Source organism: Danio rerio, chromosome 18 (genome assembly GCF_052040795.2).
Source record: "Danio rerio strain M-AB ecotype USA chromosome 18, GRCz13ab, whole genome shotgun sequence".
NCBI classification, from domain to species: domain Eukaryota; kingdom Metazoa; phylum Chordata; class Actinopteri; order Cypriniformes; family Danionidae; genus Danio; species Danio rerio.
In genome coordinates, this window is record NC_141038.1 from 30398496 (window position 1) to 30425699 (window position 27204).

The 27204-nt window shown below is 37.5% G+C and overlaps 1 protein-coding gene across 1 annotated transcript in view; it reads left to right on the forward strand.

Annotated features, from left to right (window-relative positions):
• spon1a (spondin 1a) overlaps nt 1-27204 on the forward strand; it is a 316060-nt gene that overhangs the window by 237119 nt on the left and 51737 nt on the right. The window contains 1 exon segment of the mRNA NM_131515.1: nt 20532-20596. Within this exon segment, the coding sequence (NP_571590.1) occupies nt 20532-20596 (65 nt within the window).

Sequence of the window (27204 nt, forward strand, 5' to 3'; positions counted from 1 at the left end):
ATATATATATATATATATATATATATATATATATATATATATACACATACAAATTTATTTGAGACTGGATCCCAATTTCCGATTTCGTGATCGGATCTGGACATCCCTAATTAGTTGCTCTCACCTAAATTGTCTGAAGTTCAAAAAAATCTAAAAAAATTTAAAAATCTTACAATTGTAATAAATTACAATTAATAAAAAAAAAAAACAAGGATAACTCAGACATCATGAAGGAAATCAAAAAATGCAAAAACAAAGTGGTGACAAAAATACAAAAAGTAACATCAATCAAAAATCATCAAAACATAACAAGAAAAACTATGAACAGGACATGTACAGGCAACACTCATTGAAACTTACAGGCACCGACACACAAAGACTCAGCCTTGGCTGGTGTGTGCAATGTGTATAAATAGTCCAAACTATTTATGATAATGGTTTTCAGCTGTGTGTTATTAATGGTAACCGGTGTTTGCAATGCTGGGATATGTAGTTCCTGAATGATGCGAGTGTAGTAAGCCAGCGAACTTCCAGAAACAGATTGCTGGTTATGTAACTCCATTAGAATGATAGTTTAAGCATTTGATTTGCCATTTAATTATTACAGGATTTTACTGAGTTATTCATGAAAATGAAATATCAAATGCATTTGTTTTCTCTTTTGAGAACATCTTTTGATTTGTTATTTGATCGTTTTAGCGTTTGATTTATCATTTGGATAGTTGTTATTGATTGCAGTTGTATATTGTTTTTATTGTTGTTGTTAATAATAATACAATTAATGTTATTATTGGTGTTACTAATCTCAATTAAACTTAATAAGTTGGTAGAAGCTTTTTTGGGTAATCTTCCAAAGTTTTGCTCATAAAACAAATTTAACTTAATTAAGACAATTTTGATTTAGGTTAATTGTTAAATGTAGTTGTACAGACATTTTTACTGATCTTTGCCAAACCAACAAAAACAAACAAGTAATTTAGACTTTTTTCCAAGTTGGATTGTTTACAGTGCAATTAAAACGGATTGATTACTTAAATTATAAGTATTATACACAGGATGTCTACTTAATAAAAGTATTGTAGATATACTGTACTGTAGATGGTGAAAAAAAACATCTCTACTTTATGTTTCAGTGTCTATACAAATGTAAGATAATGGGGTCTATTTTGACAATCTAGGCGCAAAGTCCAAAGCATAGGGCACAAAAGCATTAAGGGCTGTCTGAATCCACTTTTGCTATTTTAAAGATGAAAAAAATTTACTTTGCGCCAAGCCGCATGGTTTAACAGGGTTGAGCTTATTCTTTTAATTAAATTATAGGTTTGTTTTGAGAATAAACTAATCAGAGTCTCATCTCCTATTCCCTTTAAGAGTCAATTCAGCCACTTTTGACGCTCATAAACAATCATAAAATCCTCGTGCTGCAGGAATTAGGAGGTTTGCTGAAGGTTCGCAGCTATCGTGCAGTGAGGAAATGCGTCTATAATAAACTACTTAAAAGTCTTGTCTGGCTTTCAGTTTCGGGCTTTGATGCGCTTTTTGCACTCAAACACAAGTGTACCGCACCAAAGCCCAAGTGAACCGCACTCAGATTCAGCGATTCAGCGCACTCACAGTTCACAAACGATCCAGGAAACGAGCCTGGGAATGGTACGGATAGCATAGTGTGAGTAGGACCTAACACACCTTTTTAAAACTAGAACGCCTATGGGCGCATATATGACCGCAAATGCATTTGCTATTTAAACAGCGTGCTCTTGCATTGAGCTGAAACTAGCAAACGTCTAGTGTGTCGTGCCTTGTGCCGCATTGCATAAGGTGTATAATAGAGCTTAATGTATTTTGGTAGAATCCGTTTACCTACTGTATAATACACAATAATACTCATGCATGCATCCTGTTTTCACTTTACATAAAACCATCAATGATTCATTTATGCAGGTTAGTAACTGTAAACAATCTACACCATACAATCAGTCAATGAAACATTTTTACTTTGCGGTAATAGTATACAATGGCATGGTTTACAAAATCGAGGGAAAGGAATGCAGACCTTCCTGTTTTCACTTTATAAGTGGGAGCTAGAAGCACAGATTTTGTGAAATATATCACAGTTAATATGGATGTCATAACAGGACTGTCACAGCTCCTCTGGTTTCCTGCATGTGAATCTGCGAACATGACACTGAGGATATGCTAATTCAGTTCATGTTAACACAATGTGACTCCATGCTTACTCAAGATGTAGGGTACTTCTGACAGCCTCCAGTGCTGATTTGTGAGTGTGGTTCCAGTTTTCCCCCTATTTATGCTTCCATTTGCATCATGAGACATCAGGTAATATTATATTATACACATGTTATTTTTGCATGTTTGTCACTTATGTTTCCGATCATTAAAAACATTTAAACATTAGTCAACAACTACAAGTTATTTAGGGGACACTAAATAAAAACTACATAACCCTGTGTGAAAAAAAAAAAAAATGTTTGCCACCCCATAATTTTATTTGTAATGAAATCCTTTATTTAAAAACTGCATGATGTGATTAGCTGTGTCATTCATTTATTCATTCATTCATTCATTTATTAATTTTTCTTCGGCTTAGTCCCTTTATTAATCAGGGGTCGCCACAGGGTAATGAACCACCAACTTATGTTATATGTTTTGTACAGTGGATGCCCTTACATAATCCCACCCAGTACTAGGAAACACCCATACACACTCATTCTCACACAAACACACACACACACACACACACACACACACACACACACACACACACACACACACACACACACACACACAATTTAGTTAATCCAATTCACCTGTTGTGCATGTCTCTGGACTATGGAGGAAACCGGAGGACCCGGAGGAAACCCACACGAACACTGGGAGAACATGCAATCTCCACACAAAAATGCCCACTGACCCAACCGGGACTTGAATTAGCGACCTTCTTGCTATGATTAGCAAGCACCGGATCTGCATCTTTTTTTTTTTTTTTTTAAAGGAGATGAGTGACTGGATTTCATCAAGCTCTTGGGTAAAAAATGTTCCTAACAAACATAATCTTGTCACTTGTTAGCAGATCACTGTAAGGTCCACATGCAAGCTGTGCTCTCATCATGGGGAAATGGAAACAAAGCTTCATTGCGGCTTATTTATAAATGCAACTCTAACAACCCATGTCTCCGAACATATCTTCCACTTATTTGACAACAGTGATTCTAAAAATGCATCACATGATTTGCGTTTGGATTTTAGGGATAGTAATAATGGTTCATTTTAAAAACAGGGAACCTAGAATCTGCTGTAACTTATATATTAACGGCGAAACGTGGGTCGCTACAGTAAATGTTAGCAAGCCCTGTTATCTGTGTTTTACAGTGGACATAGAACAGCTTAAGTTATACTTGTGTCAAGTCCCCTAAACTGTAATGCACAGCAGGTACAGCATACATATATCACTTTAAACAAGTAAATATCATACCTTCTGTTATTTTTCTCTTTAAAGAACACAAAAAGTTGCATCTTTGGCATTTGGAAAATTCAAGAAATGACGCAATGAACTGTATTCTAATTGGTCAATCATCAGTTTACAAGTCGCAAATTGACATAAATAGAGAGTTTTAATATTTATTTGCATGTTTTAAAGTAAAAACACTTTTATTAAGGGCGAGGCGGTGGCGCAGTAGGTAGTGCTGTCGCCTCACAGCAAGAAGGTCGCTGGGTTGCTGGTTTGAACCTCGGCTCAGTTGATGTTTCTGTGTGGAGTTTGCATGTTCTCCCTGCATTTGCGTAGGTTTCCTCCGGGTGTTCCGGTTTCCCCTACAGTCCAAAGACATACGGTACAGGTGAATTGGGTATGCTAAATTGTCCTTAGTGTATGAGTGTGTGTGTGAATGTGTGTGTGGATGTTTCCCAGAGATGGGTTGCGGCTGGAAGGGCATCAGCTGCGTAAAAACTTGCTGGATAACTTTGTCGGTTCATTCTGCTGTGGCGACCCCGGATTAATAAAGGGGCTAAGCCGACAAGAAAATGAATGAATGAATGAACACTTTTATTAATCTAAAGTAGATGGTAAGCCATGATGGTGATGCTTTTCATAATTTATTTATTTATTTTTATTTTTTATTTTTTTTATAAGGAGGATGCCATCGCCCCTCAATCTGAACACTGGTTGTATAGTTATGCAACAAAATCACATAGGCAGATTGCTCTATTTTATGCATTGCCTAAAAGCCTGTGTATAAAGCCGTATTTTGTCAACAAGTTCAACGTGTCCTTTTTACCTCTTAGACAAGAGACTTGGAAGTCTTCCTCCCACTCCCTGGCCTTTCGTATTCTCGAATTTTATCTTCACTGTAACATTGATTGTCTTCATGGCACTTTGCTATTGATTTTTCAATACCATATTGCATGGGCCTGATATGGCACTTTTCCAAGTACCTTCTGCCAAGGGATGGGGGGATTTAATGCTCTTGTCTCGTGGCTTGTAAATGATTTAGGATGTTTTCAGTAATGCTGGCCAATAAACCTGGATGATCACATAGTTGACGTCAGGAAAGGTTCGCCCTTTACCCCCTATAACAAATAACACTGCAAGGAAGCTGACTTTGAATTCTGTGTCCAGCATTGTAATGCGATTGACTCCAGGGAATACTGATGCAAAATTCCATACTGCTAATTAATTCTAAAAACCTGGAATTTTCTGCTGCATAAGTCCCAAATCGTAGGGCTATTGAGTAGGTAAATGCATTTATGCACTTATTCTACAATTCCCCACATGGAGCTTCCAATTAAAAGCAGGGTTTAGTTTGAGCTCCTCATCAAAGGTTTCATTAAGGATTAAAATGAGCTGACTGTTAAAGCTGTTTCCTAAGAGATACATGTTCACCTCCTTATACAATTAAAATGATATGTATAGTATATTCTTTCACACTTGTGAAGAGGGATGGGGGAGGAAACATAATTTGCTCACAGTGCGTGGCTATTAATGCACTATGAGCTAGTGACTTTCACTGAAGCTGCAGTTGACCCAAAATTATTTTTTTATATTTTCCCAATATCATGTCACTGTAATATGTAATCTAATATGCAACAGAGAACCAAAAACACTAAAGTAGCCCACTAAATGTCATGTCTCTCATACAAATATAGAATTCCACATCATTGCTTGATTTTGAGAACAAATGAAAATGGATGTGTTTAATGTTATGGGAATAATAATAATGCATATAAAAATATATGTTTATTATATATGTGCAATAATAATAATAATAATAATAATAATAATAATAATAATAACAATAACAATAACAATAATAATAATAATACTAATTTGTGAACAGCTTAAAACTTAGGCTGCATCCGAAATTGTCTACTACTCAAGAGACACTGCATTTACATTTAAACGTACTACACAGCCATTAGAGAAGTGCATTCTATACAATATGAATGGAACTCGGGCATGCTTCATCTACCATTTTGTTAACATCACATGACCTACCCACATCAGTTGCATCGCTTCACTCCCATTCATGAATTATCATGCGGCGCATCATGTGATACCATAGCGTCCATCTGATGCACACTTCACAATATTGCCGGAAGTAGCATGTCATCTGGGAACTTCTCACATGTTTGTTTTCATTTTATATGAACTTGGACGTATTAGTTAGCTTGCATACTGTTTTTAGTGTACTATATAGTATCGAAGTATATTCTTTTGGATTTAGATTTTGGATGCAGCTTTAAACTGTTGCTCACTAGAGCTGATCTAAATACCTTTATCTTGTTTAAAGGACTCCTATTTTACCATGTTTACAAGCTTTGGTGTCTCCACAATGTGTCTGTAAAGTATATATATATATATATATATATATATATATATATATATATATATATATATATATATATATATATATATATATATACTTCATACAGTTAACCTAATGTATACCTTTTTTTATTAATAGCTGAAATTATGGCATTACATTTTAAACGTGACCCTTTTCTGAAGCCCATAAAAGCACATCAGTTCTCTATTTTATGTTCCTGACACTGATAGTGTTCTCAGAGCAGCAGGTTTCAATCCTTGACCTCGTGGTCCCTCCGTTATACATATTTTGTATATTTCTCTAACCGCTTCAGAGGATTGTTCCATTTGACCATAAGTGCTCTGCGAACTGGACATCACAGGATATTCTGCTATGATTCCAGTTTAAAAGCCTGTTTAATTCAAGGGTAACCTGCACAACACATGAATTCTATGCTAAACCTCATGATTGCAGTTAAATAACCCTTCACACTTATAGATAAATGAAACATGTTGCAAACAGCATTTGTAGTGCAAATCTTTTAATGATGTAAGCTTCAAGTTCAGCCTATTTCTGGTGTGCAGGGGGTAGAGAGCAGTGAACACTTTGTAGGGAACAATGCAACCTCAACACAGTTGTTTCTTGGAGCTCTCTTCTAATAAGATGATTACCCTAGTCAGGTGCGTTAAACACAAGATACATGTGAAATGATCAATACAAGGACCAGAGTTCAGATTCACTAGTGATGTGCGGGTCCTGTGCCATTACCTATCAAATAAATTTTTTTTAGAAACATGGATTATTTGCCTGTTTTGGTTTTTAATGTGTTTTAATTCAAGTATTTCTGGTCTTTTTATGAGAAAGAAAACTCAAGGTTAGTCTGTTAAGTTCTATGTTGAGGCTTGCTATTATTTCCAGAAAATAAGGAAAGACACTCTGCTCCTGCAAAGATCCAATGTAGAGCAGGACGAGCAGTAGATGTGCTCCGGTTCGCAATAAATGAAGATCCAAATCTAGGTTGTCATTTCCATGAGCCTACAGTATGTAAGCAGCAGCCATTGTCCCTGCAGCAATTTTTCCAACCTACCTCCTCTTCTACCACTCTCAGTCTTGCTCTATATGAATCCTCTCATAGGGGGGGTTCAAACTTCGAGCTCATGCCAAGCCCCAGAATTGACCCTTCTTCAAGGACGGCAAGATAAGTGTGTTTAATGCTATCTGTCATAACTGAATGAACAAGGAAACTGTTGAAAGGTTGTGCCCCTATGGTGCATGGTGTGCCCTTCATATTGAGTCAGATTGTTCATTCTTCTGCTCTGGGACAGAATTCCCCTGCTGTTTAACCACTTCAGTGTCTTCTGCTCCATGCCTGGAGTCGGATAGGGCAATCATCTCAAATGGCACATAAATTGCCCAAGGATCATGGTGTTTGTTTATAGATTTATGCTGTCTAGACAAGTCAAGCGGCCATAAAAATGAGAAAATTTCAAACAATGTCTGTGGAAAAAAAGTGTAAACATCAGCATCCGCTATTGTGGCTTGGGGATAAGATCATGTGTTGATTATGAGCCAGTGGTTAATAAAATATCTACCAGCACTGGTCACTAATCAGGTCAATAATATGAGGTGAATTTTTATCTGTATAGTGATTTAGGGTATTTCATCATTTAGGGCAGGGTTATTCAATTTGTTTGTCATGGGGCCGGTTCATGAAAAGCATCCCAAACGAAGGGCTGGATAGATATGACTTGCTACTGAAAATGAGTGATGACAGAGCCCACATGCTGTATTTTTGCCCTTTAAGCCACCCACGTTGGCTTTTCTACATTAAAATGTTAATATGTTGTATTTTGTAACTACATAATATCAATGCACTACACAATAGACTTTTTTTTTTTTTTTAGCAAACATTCAAATGTTGTATTTCATAGCACACCAAAAGCAGTGCATTGCTTAAGTAGGCTTCTTCTACATTCAGAAACATTCATATGTTATGTTTTAAACTTCGTAACAATTCAGGATTCAAACATTACAGATTTTGGTTGTACGATTATATAGTCTGAAGAAGAATTATGGTTTTACTGTTATCAGGTCTAATGTAAATTCAAGCTTCATTTTAGGTAAGTAGCTATTTAGACTAACTGTTGTTGTCATCTGCTTTCATACATACATAATCATTTTAATATTTTGTCTAACATATCTTTTATTTACATTGCACTGAAAGCCACGCGCAACTCTCATCGTAAGATGTTTTCTACTGTATGCGCCTGGGAAGTCACAAGCACTTTGCTCCGCTTGTGCACGGATATTGTCATACATTCTTACATTAGAAATAACAAACTTGCAAGCGGAAAAGACGTGATATGGGAACAGCTGCTGCTATGGGTAATCCGATATGCGTGCGTATTAGCCTCGGTTTACAAGCTTGGATCTTTAGCACACATTTGGCAACTTTACCTTTGTTTAATTGCAGCAATTTGTTGCAGCAAAATTTTTTCGGCTGCTCCCACCACTCGCTTAATGTCAGGTGACTCACGTTCCGTGCAGCGTTTAACTGCAGCTTGTGCTGTATTGAACAGACGCACATCACTTCATAATTATAGCGACTGTTTTAGACTGAATTAAATTTATTTTTGATGTCTTGGTCACACTATTTGGAAGGCCGGAATAAATAGCCTTGGGGGCCGGGTTCGGCCTGTGGGCCATCAATTGATTAGCCCTGATTTAGGGTATTTCACTCATTCATTGAAAGTGTATACAGTATGAGAATATTGCCGCGGTCACACTAAAGATTGAGCATGCAAAATTCTGTTGTACGGTGCTGTGAAAAAGGGAGGTTTTAAAAAAAGGATTAAACAAGACGATTTGACATTAAAAAAGCAAGTGATTGGTCCATATTTTACATTTCTGTAAAGAGAGGTCATGTTTTGATCTTTTATTGGTCTCACGCAATCAAATGTGTCCTTTTAAATGAATCTTTTATGTGACTCGAAAATAATGAGTCCTCTCAGGAAGTGATTTGTTTATTCTCACATGCGCACATTTGTGCAGGCAGCAGAGAAAATTAGTACATTTTTCGGGTCCTCTATCGGGTTTGAATCATTCATTCATTATGTGAAAGGAAAGAAAATTTAAAGATTTAATCTGTTCATCTCTCGAGTCCTCAGTTTGAGTTATTCACCTGATATGTTGACAAATGGGTTGTGGATCTATTCCTTTGCCGGTCATCCACTTGGCTTTTTCAAAGAAACATTCAAAAGACGTCTGTTTCTTATCCAGTTTGCTGCTTGTGGGTTAAATTTGGCTGCTCAAGTGACCGAGATGTAACCGAGAGATTATGGTCATTTTTCAAAATAAAAGATTTTTCAAAATAAAATATCTTTCAGACTCAGAAAATACATAAAACCATAATAATTAATGATTTTGTGTGCGGCCAGGTACCAATTGATTCTTAAACAAGATCATTTTTTAGCAGATTTTGTTTTTGCAAATTCACCAGGGGCCACTGTGTACGCTTTCTCAGATCTCAATTTTCCCTCACATGTGCCATTCGCACCTGCTGTTCTCACATTAATCTACCAGAGACCCCTCTATATACATGGTGAGCTAAACAGACAAACTGCTAACAGCGGGAAAGCCGGCCATACATAGAGGTAAACGATTTACTGGTAAGCGTGAAAAGAAATGGCGTCACACTGCCCCGTAGTGTTAGTTAAAAAAATGAAATGCAGCCATATGACTTCTGGCTACATAATTTGCGATCTCCAGAAACGTATATAGGGCTACGTTTTTAGAATAAGCCAATGTTGAATTTATCAAGGATGAAGATTAGGGGCAAAAATATTAAAATGTATATTAGAATTTCAGAAATACTCGTCTTAATCCTCTTTCTTGCATTATCCTGTCAGGAGACCTAGCAGAAATGAAGAGCAGTCTTACCTTCACAATACAGAGCACTGCAATGCACTTTGAACTTCTAACCTTTTAGAGAGCCTCCGCAATTTCAGCCTGAGTCATTTAAAAGCCCATTTGATTTAATTTAGAGAACACATGATTCATCTCTGCACTGTGCAGTAGGAGACTTTTATTATTTTGTTCACTCATGCTGTATGAAAAAAAAAAAAAAGAATTAGAAATCCTCTTTTAGTTCTGTCAGTGGACACAACCACAAAGGGATTCCAGCAAGATTGCAGATAATGTGCAGTATGGAGGTACTGTGAATGGATATGGTATTACATTTCCAGATCAGAAAGGTAATTCTCTAAGTAACCTAAGATACCATGAGAAATTTGGCTCCAAATGAATGGTATAGAATGAGTAGGGACATTTTAGAGAGGTAAAGAAATGCATGACTGGACATATGACTTAATAAAAAACGCTTTGGATTAATTAATAATAAGAATTTCTGAGTAAAACATTTGTAAAAGCATTGTTGTGTGCATTGCCTTGATTTGAATGTAATATTTCATGGAAGAATTGCTTATCATAATTCTCCTCATGTTTTGTGAATGAGATCAATTGAGTCTTCCAGAATCATGGACATGAATCCATTAAATCGTGAATCATCCATCCTCTCAGTGCCTCCACTCTTCTGAGATAGCCTTCTTTTAAAAACTGGCACATTGCTGCAGGGATTCACTTTCGTTCAGCCTGAGTAGCTATTGATGTTGTTTATGTTGTTTGATAATGTTAAGGTCAGGGCTCTTTTTAGATACTCCATCTCAGTAAACTATTTTGCAAAGACCTTGTTTTGTCTAACTGCATTAAAAATTAAGCTTAAACAAACAATTTATGCGTGAGCCAAAAAAACAGACATCATGAAACTTTCATTCATTAATTTTCTTTCCGTCTTAGTCCCATTATTTTTCTAAGGTCGCTACAGTGGAATGAACCACCAACTTATACACAGCGGATGCCCTTCCAGCTGCAACCCATCACTGGAAAAATTATGAAACATGAATAGGCTTTTTTATGAGTAGTAAGCAAAAATAAATAAATAAATAAATAAATAAATAAATAAATAAATAAATAAATAAATAAATAAATAAATAAATAAATAAATAAATAAATCAGTATCTGATGTTAACAATCTCTAGTTCAGGGGAAGGCAAGTTTGTTTTCTGAGAGGCACAGTCAGTGTTTTTCTTCAGCCGCAATACACACCTGAACAAACCAATAAAAGTCTGACTGTTACTAGACAGCTACAGGCAGGTGAGTTTGTATCAAGGTTGGATCAAAACTCAGCATATTTTGATCCCAAGGCCTTGTTATATACTGTATATTATATATAATATAACAAATATGCTGCATTCACATATTATGAAACTTTCCTAATGTTACCATAACTAGACTCGATGCAAGCAATGCAACAAGACATAAAAACTTGTATCAAACAGTTCTGTCAACAATCGATTCAACACAAACAGATTCATAAATAGATCTGTAAACGAATTAATCCTCTGAGGCATCATTATCATTTTGTTGCTTGAGTAATCCTGAGCTAATCTCACATTTTTTTTTTTTTTGTTGTTGTTGTTGTTTGTAGACACATATTGAGACATACTAAGACCACACTGATGAAATGTGAACAAACCCTTTTGACAGCATAGTTTTACCAACAAAATGCTTTGGGATCAAACAAAGACATTAACAGTTCTTAAACAAGTTTTAAAACAATATGTTGCTTCAATCTCAGATAAAAAGGTGCAATCTTGTACCAAAGGTACAAACCCTTTTCTCTAGGGCAGCAGTACCTGTGGAACAGAATTGTACCTTAAGACATTCATTATTTTTTTTCGGCTAAGTCCCTTTGTACCTTATGACAAAGAAACAAATTTGTACTATTGCAGTTTGTACCTCTAAGGACATAATTTGTACCATGGAAAACCAAAATGTACCTTTCAAGAGTTCACACTTAGCTGATAATCAATAAAGCGTATTTGGCATGCTGTCCCGGGAGAGAGCCCTGAGCTCGTAATATCCTCGAGCCCGGGGCTCCCTCCCATTAGAAGGGCGAGAGGGGAATTCGAGGTCAGGTAGGTCTCGAGAACTCCCCTGCTTGTCACCGTGAGAAGTGTAAACTAAGGTTGTATTGGGTGATAATTTGTTTTAGTCGATTGGCTATGGTTTATGTTTTTGGACGGTGGGAGGAAAAATGTACCGTGTATGGTACAGAAAAAAGATCTCTTATGATACTATTTTGTACGTTTTATAGTACAATTTAAATGAAGGTACACAATTGTTACCATATAAAAGGTACAAAAGTGTTTAACAACTCCTTTATTACAGTATCTATGAAATTAAATATTACTGGAAAGGCAAAGTGATTTTATGAATAATTTCCATATTATAACAAAAATCATCATTTAAAAGTATACGTTTAATGAAACTTAAAAACATGAATTATTAACTTCTATAAAACAATAATACAAAACAACTGTTAAAACATAAAATTATAGGTATTGTAAACTAAACATTTAAGGCAATTTGTTAAGCTTTTTCTGATAAATTTTCTAGCATTTTTGTTTTGTACTTTCTTTAGTACAACATTGTACTATTTTTTTCCTGAGTGTGTACCACCTATTTTGTATCATATAACTTTATAATAATGTTTAAGTGTTTCTTGAAACATCTGTTTTTAAATGATTATTCATGTTTTAATATGGAAATTATTCATAATATCACTTTGCCTTTCTAGTAATATTTATTTTTATAGATAGTGTAACAAAGAAGGGGTTATCCAACACGAATGTACCTTTTTTATGAGAACAATTGTGTTCTTCCATTTCAATTGTATACCATAAAAGGTACAGAACAATATCACAAGAGATCTTATCTCTAACATATAAGGTTTAAGGAACATTATTTGTACGACCATGTACCTTTTTTTTTCTGAGAGTGTACAAAACCCTTGTTTCTAATTATTACTTAATTAATATGCAGGATTTCTAAATAAAACAGTTGTAAAAGTAAAAAACTTAAATTGAGTAGCTGCATCAACTTTAATAGACAATGAACATAATCTCCAACAGACCAGAATGTTGCATCATCATAAAAAAGCACTCAACAGAGACAAAACATCATGCTAATGTTAATGCTATTGGCAATTTAATGCAAAAGACATGTTTGATTACAGCTAACATGTTTTATTTTAATTATGAGCTGCTAAAAACCTTTCTTAGTTGTCAAGGACACTTTGTGGCCTCAAGAGTGTACAATCTATTTAGTATTGAGGAGGAATGATGAATAAGATCTTTGTTCTCTCCCTTTTTTCTTTTTTTTTTCTTTTCTTTTTTTCGATCAAGTGATTAGTTTGGATATGTCCAGCTCCTGTTGTCTGATGCTTGCCCACTGACAGATGGTAATTCTTAATAGCACGCAAGAGCTTGGCGCTTAGTCTCACACAGCAAACAGAGACAGACACGCATTGGGCCTTTTGTGTACTTTTTAGTTTAAAAGAATTGCAAAGTTCTTTTTTTTTGCTTTAGTTTCAATAAAGTGACAATAAAAGCTGATCTTTATATATATATATATATATATATATATATATATATATATATATATATATATATATATATATATATATATATATATATATGTTCGGTCAAACAATAATTCAGTCAGGTAGTCATTTAGTCAATTAGCCAATAATCAGAACAAATGATTTATAGGACACTGGTTGGCATATTAATTAGCAAAACAGTAGTTGCTTGGGTTTTATATTTATTTCATGGTTGGTTAAAATTCTTGATTTTGACTGACTGGAACTACTAGTGCAGTAAACAACCTTCCAGTCAGTGACATTGAAGAGTTCCAACAGATAGTTACTAAAGCCTTTTTAAATTTGTGTCCTCTCGAGTACACTGACTTGTTGAATAACCTGGAATCAATGGAAGTCAATGCTGATCAATCAAATTACTAATATGTCCAAGGACTGATTCCTGAAGGACCACAGTGACAGACAAGTCTTAACATTGATTCAGTGGGCCAGCCTGAACACCCACCGGTGACTTATTCACACCTGCAGCTTTTTTAAACAATGTGCTGCGTTTTCCAGTTTCCAGTGCCTAGACTGCAGTTCTGCACAAGAAGTTTGGCCAGAGGAGAAATGGTCATGCCCTACTGAGCCTGGTTTCTCTCAAGTTTTTTTTTTTTTTTTTCTCATCAATTGGTTGTTTCTCGCCAAAGTTTGTTCCTCGTCACTCTCGCCACTGCCTTGCTTGCTTTAGCACTTGTGGAGCTGCACATCAATGTATTTGCTCTTCAGTATTTGGAATTTCAGCAGTGAAATTTAAACTTCACTGAACTGAACTAAACTGAACTTCAACTCTGAAACTGGACTGACATAGTTTCAATTTACTAGAACATCTAAGTCAAGCTGCTTTGGCATAATCTACATTGTAAAAGCGCCATATAAATAAACGTGAATTGAAATTAATGTAATTCAAAAATACTTGTAAAGAGGTAGCTAATGCATATTACAATGAGCTATTAAATATGCCCGTATCATATACAACACAGTTGTCAAATTTAGTTATTGGAAAGCCAAACCTCTGCACAGATTAAACTCTCATCAAACACACCATATGGGGATATGACCACATGGGCTCAGAACTACTTTGTAAACATTTGTCAAGTGCCACATGTACAAATGCCAGTTAAAACTGTATTGTGCCTAAAGGAAGCCCTATGTTAACAGTGTCCAGAAACACCATTGACTTCTCTGGGCTTAGAGGCATCTGGGATGGACCATCACACAGTTGAAATGTATATTGTTGTCAGATGAATCAATATGTCAGGGACTTTTTTTTGGGAAATATTTACGGCGCGTACTTCGAAGAATAAAATTATCATCCTGTCTGTTACCAGAAGCCAAAAAAATCTAAAAGCCAGGGTTTGTCATGGTATTGTGTTGTATCAGTGCCCTTGGTAAAGGGAACTTGCACTTCTTTGATGGCACCATTACTGCTGAAAAGTACATAGAGATTATAGAGCACAATATGCTGCTTACTTTCCCAGGGATACCTGTGCATATTTTAACAAGACAATGCTAAATTACATTCTGCACACATTACAAAGTCCTAGCTGTGGCGGAGGAGGGTACAGGAACTAAACTGGCTTACCTGCAGTCCCGACCTGTGTCCAATATAAAATGTGTGGTACATTTTGAAGCGCAAATTGCAACAACGAAGACCCCATACTGTTGCCCACCTTAAGACTTGTATACAGAAAGAATGGGACAGAATTACACCTGAAACACATCATCACTTGGTGTCTTCAGTCCCTAAACACCTTTTAAGTATTGTGTAAATGAATGGCAACATTACAAAGATGGAGCAAATGCTTTACTGTTCCAAAATTTTTTGAAATGTGTTGCAAGACCCAAAATTGGAATGTAAGTTTATAAATAACTAAATAAATAAATAAAATTATAAAGAACACATTACATATTGTGCTGTTGTATTGTCTGCAATTAAATACAAGTCAAAGTAAATTTAGAAATCACTTCTTTCTTTTTATTTGCATTTTCTATATTGCTGTTGTATGATGAAACTAAGAAACGTTTCTTGAGCAAAATGTTTCCTATCCAAATTAGGATAGTACCTTTATTCCAATGGACCATGTGAATCTTAAAAATTCTGCTGCTTGAAATAATGGCTGCTTAAATTTCTGCTTTGCTATCACAGGAACAATAGCACACACACACATACACACAAACACACACATTTTGCACACTTCTTTCACACAAACATACTTTTCAAAAAGCAAATAAATAAATAAATGAAAAAAAAATCATCTGTCCTTTTGGCTTTGTGTTGCATAATTAATAACCCGTTTTCTTCTTTGACTTAACAGCAAATAAAATTTGTGAAGAGACTAATTAAAGATGCATTGCATTGTGGTTTTGTACCTCATTAAAATGACAATGTGCATAATGTAACATGTGGTGTTATTCACACCATGGACTTACCCAATGTTGTTCTGGACTATTGCATCAGCTTTAATGTGTAGAGGCACAATCCAGTAAAACAGAAATGTGAGATGAGTTTAAAAATAGCAAATGTGTACATAGCACAGAGTTTACATGTGCTTCTCACTCATAAATGTATTCTATAATGAGTCTTTGTAGAGATGTTGGATAATATTGTTTCATTAATTGTTTCATAGCATTATTTTTTAATAATTTTTTGCATTCAGCTCAAAGCAAAGTACTACTACTACTACTACTACTACTACTACTACTAATAATAATAATAATAATAATAATAATTATTATTATTATTATTATTATTATTATTATTATTATTAAAGCATTGTACAGTATTGTATGCTAAAATTGCTGAAGGCCAATCTGAGAGTCACCTATCAAATGTAATATTTTATTGTAAATATAATCATTAATTTAGAGAAACACTTATATTAATATGTTTAGAACTTTTGAAATCCATTGCACAAACCACAAATGTCCACACATTAGAGTAGTATTAACAAAATTCACCCATAGTTTAATAGTTCAATACAACCATATGCAAACTTTTAAAATAAGCCCAATGACACTTGAGTAACATTGGCATTTGCATTATTGAAGTCAAAGCCTTTAGGTTTAAAAATGTGCAAATTGTCTTCTACTGCATGATGGTGAATAATAGCATCAGTGCGTTCTTCACACTATGCTATTGTTTAGCTTCAGGAGCCAAGGACAATTTCACACAAGTTACATGGACTTTATAAAACTTTTTATAGTGTCTCACAGCCCCTGGTAACTTTCAGCGTTTGTTGCACTGAAAAGAATAACTGGCAAATTTACATATTCTTCTAAACATTGTATTTTGTGTTCCGAGAATAAATTCAATCATGCAGGTTTGGAACGATGCGAGTGAATAATTGATGACAGATGACTGAATTCTTTCACCTTGTTAGCTCAGGAGAGCAGCCGGTCTTGCAATGTAGACTTGTGAATTTGCTCATTCTTCTACTTGGAAGTACGATTGTGTTGTCTGCCTTATGTTTCTGTATTTTCAATATTTTACTTATCTTTTATTCAATGTATACAGTAAGTTGAAAAAAAATCAAAAGGGGGCTAATAATTCTGACTTCAATTAAATATATATATATATATATATATATATATATATATATATATATATATATATATATATATATATATATATATATATAGCACACACACACACACACACAAACACATATTGTGTATATATATATATATACACAAACAAACATGAAAAGTCTCCTTGTTGTGCAAAATCCTTTTGCACGAGGAACTACTTTCTGCCACTATTAATTCACATCTGCAGCTGAAGAGCTGACAGAATAGCAGAGACCGTTGCTATATCACCAACGTCACTTTAGAGCTAGTCTTTAAATGATTCTCTACAGCAAAATCTAAAGTAATGGCAAAACAGGTGATTCTGCTCACATTTTAAGATTATAAGGCTGAACAGCATGAAATGCCATCTGTCTACAGATATGTCTCACTATTTCTCTGTTGCAATCAGGATATCACAATAATTACCCTAAAATAGCCAAAGCAAAGCAAACACTACCAGATTACTATGATATAAAAACAGCATTTCTACATACAAAAAAGAGATTGACTTAGAATGTCACCTGTTCTATAATGATTTAATCAGCTGTAGGTTGAAACTCATGCTGAGTTTTTTTTCCTCTAAGGACTTATTATATGGTCTCTGAACGTCAACCGTCTTTGCTCAATCGTACATGCTGAATCTCAGAAATTATAAATATTTAAAATAGGCATTACCCTTTTAAATAAACTGCATAGTTGCAATATTGATAACACTTTATTTTGATGGTCCATTTGAGCATTAGTAGACTGTCTGCTTAGTGTCTGTTGATACTCCTTTAACAGACATTTAACTGACTATATGAAACTTTGCAAGTACATGTAAACTAACCGTAACCCTAACCCCAACCTAACAGTCTACTTTTAATCTAATGCGAATTAGTTTGTATTAATTAGCATGTAAATGCAATGTAACCTAAATTCAACAATTGGACCATCAAATTAAAGCGTGACCCATATATTTTATACATTTGAAATCCAAATATGAACTTGCGTGTCATACCGTCACCTTAGAATTATAAGGTTCTATCAGCGTTCTGAATGATTTTAAGATATTGAGCTTCAAAGTTTCTGCATTCCATAGCAAACAGTATGAGTGTAACTTTTTTTTTTAATAAAAAGTTTTAAAATTTAAACAACTTAAAAAAAACTTAAAAAAAATAAACTTCTTATAATGGAAATAAGTTGTCATTTTATAAGAATATGTCAATAACTTAATTTTAACAAAAATGTCAGATAAAACCTTATAATTCCAAGGTGACGATATATGTAATTTCCATATATCGGCATATACCTAGTTTTTCTATCTGAAATTGAAGCTGTATTAATAACAATGACAACAGTTCTGGCTATGACAGATAAAGTATCAAAGGAAACCTGAACTTTCCTCACACCTATTTGAATTATGCAGTTTCGGGAAAGTCAGTTCTTGTATAGGAGTGTGTTCTGCTTTTGAACTGATGAGAAAGCTGAGAAAATTCTAAACATCAGCTCAAAGTATGAAACAAAGTATTGTGTAAAGACATTATAAAGACTGATGGCCTTTACCTTAACAGTAAAACTTGTTTCCCTTGACAGTCCTCAATGATGCCCTCATCTTGAACTCTTGATATGGTTTGAGTAGAAGAGAGCCGTTTGTGCGCGCACACACACACACACACACACACACACAAACACACACACTGCTGGCCTGCGAGCCGTGAGCCATTAATGAAATATTTATACAGCTTTTATGAGACTCTGATGCGATCTCTCCATCAGCCGGAAGAAAAGGAAGCTTTATTTATCACTTCCTGTCAAGACAAATTGAGGCAATAGCATGAGAGAGTCCATGCAAAATAGAACACAAATCTTAATCTTTTATGGTCTTGCACATGGAATTAAGACATGTTTTCTTAGAGTGCATCTTATGTATTCCATTAGCATCAAATGTGTATCATATATGTATATAAGATTTACCATGCAATGTTTGTGTTTGATATTATCATGGAAGTTCTTAAAAGAAAAAAAGAAAAAAAAAAGAAAAAACACAACTCCACAGAGTTAAACAGTTAAGTTTAACCATTTTTAAATTAATTTAGTCAATCTGCTGATGTAACAGGAGATTTTTAAGCTTAGTTTAGCTTAGCATAGATTCTTGAATCAGATTAGACAACTTGTTCAACAAGGGGCAAATGATTTTGATTATTTATGAAGCTTGTTTTTTTTTTTTTTTTCCATTGTGTACCAAGGCCAACAGACAATGAAAAGTTACTATTTTCTAGGGCAATGTGGCTATGAATTGCAGCATAATGTCCAGCATAATCCTCCTAATCCAGCATAATAATTAAGGAAATTTGCTTGCATGGCTGCAGCAGGTATGATGATATTGCACAATTTGACATATGTAACAATAGAAGAGTCAAGCTTTAAATAGGTAAACTATTAAAACTTGTTGGTCTAATTTGATTCAATTGTATATGCTAAACTTAGCTAAAGCTTAGATATTTACATTAGATGTCACCATTCCTGTTGTTCTCTATTGGAAGGAATGCTTCAGTAGAGCTGCTGTTTTAAAATAAAATAAAAAAATAATAAAAAATGTGGGACTAAGGTGTAGAGGAGGACTGGCCATCTGGACCCATAGATATGTAAACATTTGTACATATATCTATGATCGGGAGTTGTCCCGGTGTATGCAAATATTTTTTTAAATGACAAAAAATATAAATTGACTCTTTTCTACATTGATAGATACAAGTTTGCACAGGTATTGCTGACAATAAAGAGCATGTGCTTGTGTGCATGTAAATGTATTATCCTCTCTCCATGTTAAATGTGATCTAATCCATGTCCTGAAACACGTCTCCTGCTATCAGAGGAGAGAGCCATTTTTTTGTGAATGAGCAATTCGTTTAAACCTCTGCATCTCAATGTGTATACCCACCTTTCTGATCTAAATGGCATATAACATTTGTAGTATTCGGTAATTTAGGGTGGACATTAAACACAGTGAGTCACAGTCGCTGTTATGTTATCAAGCACCCTTAAGTTACTAGCTGTTACTTCACTTAGCCAACAATAATGCAAATTTCTGGCACTGCAGTGTCTTGTCATAATTCATGTGCATCGTTTTCTGATTGTATTCAACAAAACTAGCATAAGCTTAGAATTTGGTGCTAGTTTGTGCTTCCGTGCCTTATGGTCAATGCAGTAAATAATGACTGTATTATCATCAATAGCGTTACTTGTTTAGCACAAAAGTTTGTAACATACAAAAACTTAAAAAACAAAATCTTACCTATGAAATGTTCTGCCTTTATGCTTTGTTTTCTTTTGTTTAGTGCAGTTGAATGACATTTGTCCTGAAAGCACTGTACACATGTGGTGGTGCTATTAATGCATTCTCAGGCTCTGTATGCAATATCTGAATTCTGTATTTATCTATGAGCTAAAAGTGCTAACACCAGACCCAGAGATTGGTTGAATAAATAATAATTAATTACGGCAAAACTTAATTGATAAATAATCCGCCTATTTTCAACAATAGTTGTGTGTTTCTCTAAGCACTATGGTCATTCAGAACTATAATACATTTATATACTTTTCTGTGTTTTATCACACAGGGTGATGAGGTCTTGACTGTTATAAAAATGAAAGCACAATGGCCGGCGTGGCAACCCCTCAATGTGTAAGTAACCGATTTATTTAATATGTGTGCATGTATTTTCATGTGCTGATGATACATCTTTTCCTTTATATGCTTTCTTTAAAATACAAATCAAAATATTAAAAGTGTTGCTTGTTATTGCAATTTTTTTAAACCCATATATTCCATTTTAATTTACAACAGTGTGATTTGCTTATGGAATACAGGTTGTTTATCCTAGTGTAAAAACTTTTTTTTTTTTTTTTCGGCACTTTCAACTCATAGTTCTTTGCTTTTGTCGCCCAACATGAAAATGTATGTGTGGTGTAGGCATAACTGACTTTTTATATGTTAATGAGTGTTTAAAAAGATTCTGATTATGTACAAGTAGCCTTTGTTTTGTGAATATGAAGCAAAATGCTAGATCAGATTCTATTAGATATGTTGAATCACCCCCAGGTGTAACATTTTTTTTCTATTTTTTTAAGACCAGTATAAATGTACAACAGTTTATTAAATGATAGTGTTGATGGTATTAGTTTTTATTGTCTGATAGTGCTCCCCTCATGAGAGAATGTCTATTATTCCTCAGATTTCGATGATGAAAAAAAAAACTCCCTCAGTGTTTTTGAATGTCATGTTGTAATAGTTTAAAATAAGTCTTATTTTCATTAGTGTTGGCTAACTTCAAAATAATGGCGAGGCAGTGGCGCAGTAGGTAGTGCTGACGCCTCACAGCAAGAAGGTCGCTGGGACGCTGGTTCGAACCTCGGCTCAGTTAGCATTTCTGTGTGGAGTTTGCATGTTCTCCCTGCCTTCGCGTGGGTTTCCACCGGGTGCTCCGGTTTCCCCCACAGTCCAAAGACATGTGGTACAGGTGAATTAGGTAGGCTAAATTGTCCGTAGTGTATGAGTGTGTGTGTGTGTGTGTGTGTGTGTGTGTGTGTGTGTGTGTGTGTGATTGTGTGTGTGGATGTTTCCCAGAACTGGGTTGCGGCTGAAAGTAAAAACTTGCTGGATAAGTTGGTGGTTCATTCCGCTGTGGCGACCCTAGATTAATGAAGGGACTAAGCTGACAAGAAAATGAATGAATGAATCTCGAAATCCCTATTCACTGCTCTGTTAAGGGACTCAAAACTCTAATTTCATGTGACTAAGCATGAATTCAATTCAAAGCATAAGTTCATTTCACAGGCATTTTAATATGTGGGATACCTGCATGATATGCTTTAAATGACATTCAGACATAGTGGGCAGTTTAGGGGGGACCTTACAGAAAGACAACCATCTCTGCAGCAATCCACCAATCCGGCCGGTATGGTAGAGTGGCCAGACTGGAGCCCCTCCCCACCTGGAATTTGCCAAAATGCATTTGAAGTACTCACATACCATAAGAAACAAAATACTCTGGTCTGATGAGTCTAAAATTGAACTCCGTGGAGTGAATGCAAGGCATTACATTTGGAGAAAACCAGGCACTGCTGATCACCAGGCTAATACCATCCCTACAGTGAAGCATGGTGGTGGCAGCATGATGCTGTGCAGATTTTTTTTTTTTTCAGCAGCAGAAACTGGAAGACTTGTCAGGATAGAGGGAAAGATGAATGCTTCAATGTACAGAGACATCCTGATAGAAAACTTGTATCAGAGTGCTCTTGACCTCAGACTAGGGTGATGGTTCTATCAGGACAATGACCCAAAGCACACCACCAAAATATCAATAGAGTGGCTTCACAACAACTCGGTGAATGTCCTTGAGTGGCGCAGTGGAATTTAGTCCATTTTGGAATAAGGCTGTAACATAAAAAATGTGGAAAAATTGAAGCGCTATGAATACTTTCCAGATGCATTGTAATGGCAAATAACTGCACTGTGGATATCCTGAATTTTAATCCAGGCATGAAGAGCTTTCCTGATCCCATCTCCCTCTTTCTGTTAAATCTCGCTTCATGTCAACATAATGTTCATGCAAAAATGCCAAAAACGTTTTATTTTTAATTTTATTTATAGTGCACCTTTAATGTTTATTTTTAATGACCAAAATGGAATTAAATTCAACTCAATTCAATTCATGTTTATTCATAGTGCTTTTACAATGTCTAGCAATTTACCATAGTTGTAGTAAATTGAAACTGTCAGTCAAATTTTCATAGTTGACTCATCAAAGAGCCCCTATTTTTCATTATAAAAGGTCATATTTTGGTGTTGGAGGTCTCCAACAACAGGCTGATATGCAAGCAAGGTCAAAAAAAACTTTCATTGTCTTATAATAGGCATTTATTTTTACCTAATTATCCCAACAACTCCCATATTATTTGTTCAGCAATTCCTTTGTTCCGAAACCCGTCCATTGCATGATCCTAATCTGTGCTGATTGGACTGATGACTTAAGCTGTGGTCACACCAGAGTTTGAACTTGCAAAATTCTGTTGTACGGCTCTGCGAAAAGGGGCAGGAGCAAACAAGATGATTAGACGTTTAAAAAGCGAGCGATTGCTCCACGTTTTAGATTCGTGTCCAGAGAAGTCATGTTTTGATCCTAGATTGGTCTCACGCAGTCTAGTGATGCGAATTCGCAGGTCAGAGTTCACCAAGCTTGAACTTTGCACCACAGCAACCTGTGAAACTTTTCTGTTTGGAGTTTGCACGTTCTCCCTGCGTTTGCATGGATTTTTTTGCATTTCCTCCACAGTCCAAAGACATGCGGTACAGGTGAATTGGGTAGGCTAAATTGTCCGTAGTGTTTGAGCGTGTGTGTTTGTGGATGTTTCTCAAAGATGTGTTGCAGCTTGAAGGCATCCGCTGTGTAAAAACTTGCCGGATAAGTGGGTGGTTCATTCTGGTGTGGCGACCCTGGATTAATAAAGGGACTAAGCCGACAAGAAAATTAAGTGAAATGAATTTGCCTAAAGAAGGTTGCTGGTTCGAGTCCTGGCTGGGTCAGTTTGTATTTCTGTGTGGAGTTTGCATATTCCATGTTATGAGTTTTTTTTTCTTTTTCTTTTTGTTGAAAACACAGGGCCCTATCATACACCCGGCGCAGTGTGGCACAAGGCATGACGCAATTGTTGTTTGCTAGTTTCAGGTTGGCGCAAGAGTCATTTTGACATTTTGCACCACGCTGTTTAAATAACAAATGCATTTGTGGTCGTATGTGCACCCATATGTGTTCTGGTCCAAAAAAGGAGGTGTGTTGAGGCGCATTGCTGGCGCGTTGCTATTTTGAGGAAATTAAATAGAAGATCAGATCAAAGCTGGTCTATTGTCCAGCGCAGAGCGCGTTAAAACATACTCTCATGCCTTCTTCATCTCGGGGGGCTTTTTTAGTTTATTCATAACAATTAGCTTTGTATAATGTTATTATTATTAGCACTATTATTTATTATATGCACATTTATTTTTGTTTTATTAAAAACAAGCTTAGATTTGTCCACTTGTCAGGTTTTAGACCATGTAAGGCACAGCATGTGTATTAGGATATAACTCAGTTCCCCTTCGGAGGGGGAACTTCAATGCTATAAGTGAATTTTAATCCACCAATGGGGATTTCATTTCAGAAAGCCAATTGTCTGAAAGAGTATATAACGGGCCAATGAAATGCCAAATGAGTTGGCAGCCTAAGCTTGCGCACGTGTGGCTTATTGCAATTAACTCCGCATATAAGCACAGGGAAAGCAAGGAAATGCTATACTTTTTGCTTCAAAGACTGTTACAGCCTTCTGAGAGAGTCGATGAGGGTTCCTCCTGCTGTGATCCAGCGATTTTGAGCGAACAAGAGTAGTCTCCCGGTCCAAAGTGTGTACACGCAGCGGCAGACGGTCGAGATGGGTTTCTCCCTTGCCTGGCGCTCTTTGGGTCCGGTCCTCCAGAGCGGTGCGTATAATGTTACAAATTTCACAAAAAGAGCAACACAGTTGTGCAGCACGTCCTTTTTAGGATGGCGCTCCGACCGTGCGTTTCTGGATGCGGTTGATTTCCTGTCCCGGATGATGGGCACGAGCACTGCGTTGCATGTCTGGGGGTCCAGCATGTTAATGCGGTGCTCGCGGGCAGTTCATGTCGTCATTGCGATGCCATGACTGTTGCGCAGTTAAGATCGCGGCTAGCCTTTGCAGAAGGGCGAACCACCCCAGCTGTCCCCTGCACTGCAGCTGGCACTCGGGCAGATCTGAGGGTTCCAGTGGGAGATTATCCGTTACCTCCGGGCCCGCGGACCTCCCGCTCCTCCAAGGGCTCCATCCAAGCTTCGAGCGGAGGAAGCGATCCCTCTAACCAGATGGTAGCCCTTACGTTTGATGACACCGGGAACCAGACGTCCACTGCTGCATCAGAGGGTGGGCTTTCATTGTACTACGAAAATCCAGGCCCGCTCGCCCACCTCGGGCAGTTGAGCGCTGTCAAAATGGATCCTGAAACGGACATGTTAGCCGTGCTTTCCTGGGCTGCTTCGGCCGTGGGGTTGGAGATGGTTTATCCCCCAGCTCCGCGGCCGGACCAACTAGATTGGTGCTACGTAGAGGACCAGAGGGCTAAGCCTTCAAAGCCTCTCGTCCCCTTCTTACCGGAGGTGCACAGTAGGCAGTCTTGCACCTTTCTCTGCCCATGCTGCGTGTTCCTCCGCCCTAACCACTCTTGACGGTAGAGCGGCCAGGCTGCTTCTGCCTTGCACGCTATGGCCACCTACCAGTGCTACCAAGCGCAGGCGCTGGCCCGGCTGCACAAGGGTGGGACGATGTCCACATAAGTGGTCCAGGAGTGCTACCTCTGGCTAAACCTGGCTGATATGTGCAAAGTCAAAAAAGTCCGCTTTCTTGACTCCCCCATATCCCAGGCTGGCCTGTTCGGTGACACCGTCGGTGAATTCACCCAGGAATTCAAGGCGGTGAAAGAGCAGTCTGATGCGATGGGTAATATCATCTATCGGCGGGAAGGTAAGCCCGCTTCGCCCGCCCAGCCATTCATATCTGCTGCTCCTCGCCGAAGGCACCTGTCTACATGAGCTGCATCTCCCCCGCACACGCCTCCGGCGAAGCGGGCGTGTCGAGCACCTCGAAAGCAGGCAGCCCCCACTCTGCACTGCCCCACTGTTGGTACGTCAGCGATTGTAGCGATGAGTCCATTAGCGAGAGCTCTGCGTGCCTGGTTAGCGTGGGCCAGCCCTTCGCGGTGGCTCATATGCACAATCAGACTTGGCTTTGCGATTCAGTTTGCGAAACGGCCCCCCAAGTTCACGGGTGTGTATTTTACCAGGGTCAGCCCCCTGTCTGCCCCTGTCTTGCGAGAGGAGATTGCTGTCCTCCGGGCAAAGAATGCAATCGAGCCGTTCCCTCCAGCCGAGATGGAGAGCAGGTTTTACAGCCCGTACTTCATCGTGCCCAAAAAGAGCGGTGGGTCATGGCCAATCCTAGATCTGCGCGTTTTGAACCGCTGTCTGCACAAGCTGCTGTTCAGAATGCTCATGCAGAAGCGCATCCTCCGGTGCGTTCATCCTTGGGATTGGTTTGCAGCATTAGACCTGAAGGACGCGTATTTCCATGTCTCCATTCTTCCTCGCCACCGTCAGTTTCTGCGGTTTGCGTTCGAAGGTCGAGCTTGGCAATACAAAGTCCTCCACTTCAGGGTCTCTCTGTCTCCGTGGGTCTTCACCAAGCTCACGGAGGGTGCCTTAGCGCTCCTTCGGCTCGCGGGCATCCGCATACTCAATTATCTCGAAGACTGGCTGATTTTAGCCCACTCTTGGGAGCAATTGATTATGCACAGAGACAAGGTGCTTCGGCACCTCCACCTGTTGGGGCTTTAGGTCAACCGAGAAAAGAGCAAACTTGCCCCCATGCAGAGGATCTCTTTTCTCGGGCTGGAGCTGGACTCGGTCACCATGGCAGCACGCCTCTCCAGAGAGCGCGCTCAGCTGATGCTGAACTGTCTGAGAGAGCTTGACAGCAAAATAGTGGTCCCACTGAAATTATTTCAAAGGCTCCTGGGACATATGGCATCCGCAGCCATTGTCACGCCGCTCGGATTACTCCATATGAGGCCACTCCAGCACTGGCTTCACAATCGAGTACCCAGACGTGCATGGCGCGCAAGCACACACCAAGTCACTGTTACTGCGCTGTGTCGCTGCGCCCTCAGCCCTTGGAACGACCCCTCGTTCCTACTGGCCGGAGTGCCTTTAGGACAGGTGTCCAGTCATGTTGTTGTTTCAACAGATGCTTCCAGCACGGGCTGGGGGGCTGTGTGCTGCAGGCATGCAGCTGCGGGCCTGTGGAAAGGAGCCCAGTTGCATTGGCATATCAGTCGCCTGGAGCTGTTGGCCGTTTTCTTGCTTTCCCTGTGCTTATATTCGGAGTTAATTGCAATAAGGCGCACGTGCGCAAGCTTGCGCTGCCAACTCATTTGGCATTTCATTGGCCTGTTATATACTCTTTCAGACAATTGGCTTTCTGAAACGAAATCCTCATTCGTGAATTAAAATCCACTTATAGTAATTCCGTTCCCCTCCTTGGGGAACGAGGGTTACTTTAGTTACCCGAACATTTTTTGATCACACTTTGCTATTATTGTTCATTTATTCGTTTTCTGGAAATTTGAACTGAAATTAGTAATAGTTTTGAAACAAATCTTTGGGCTTAACAAACAAAATTAATTAT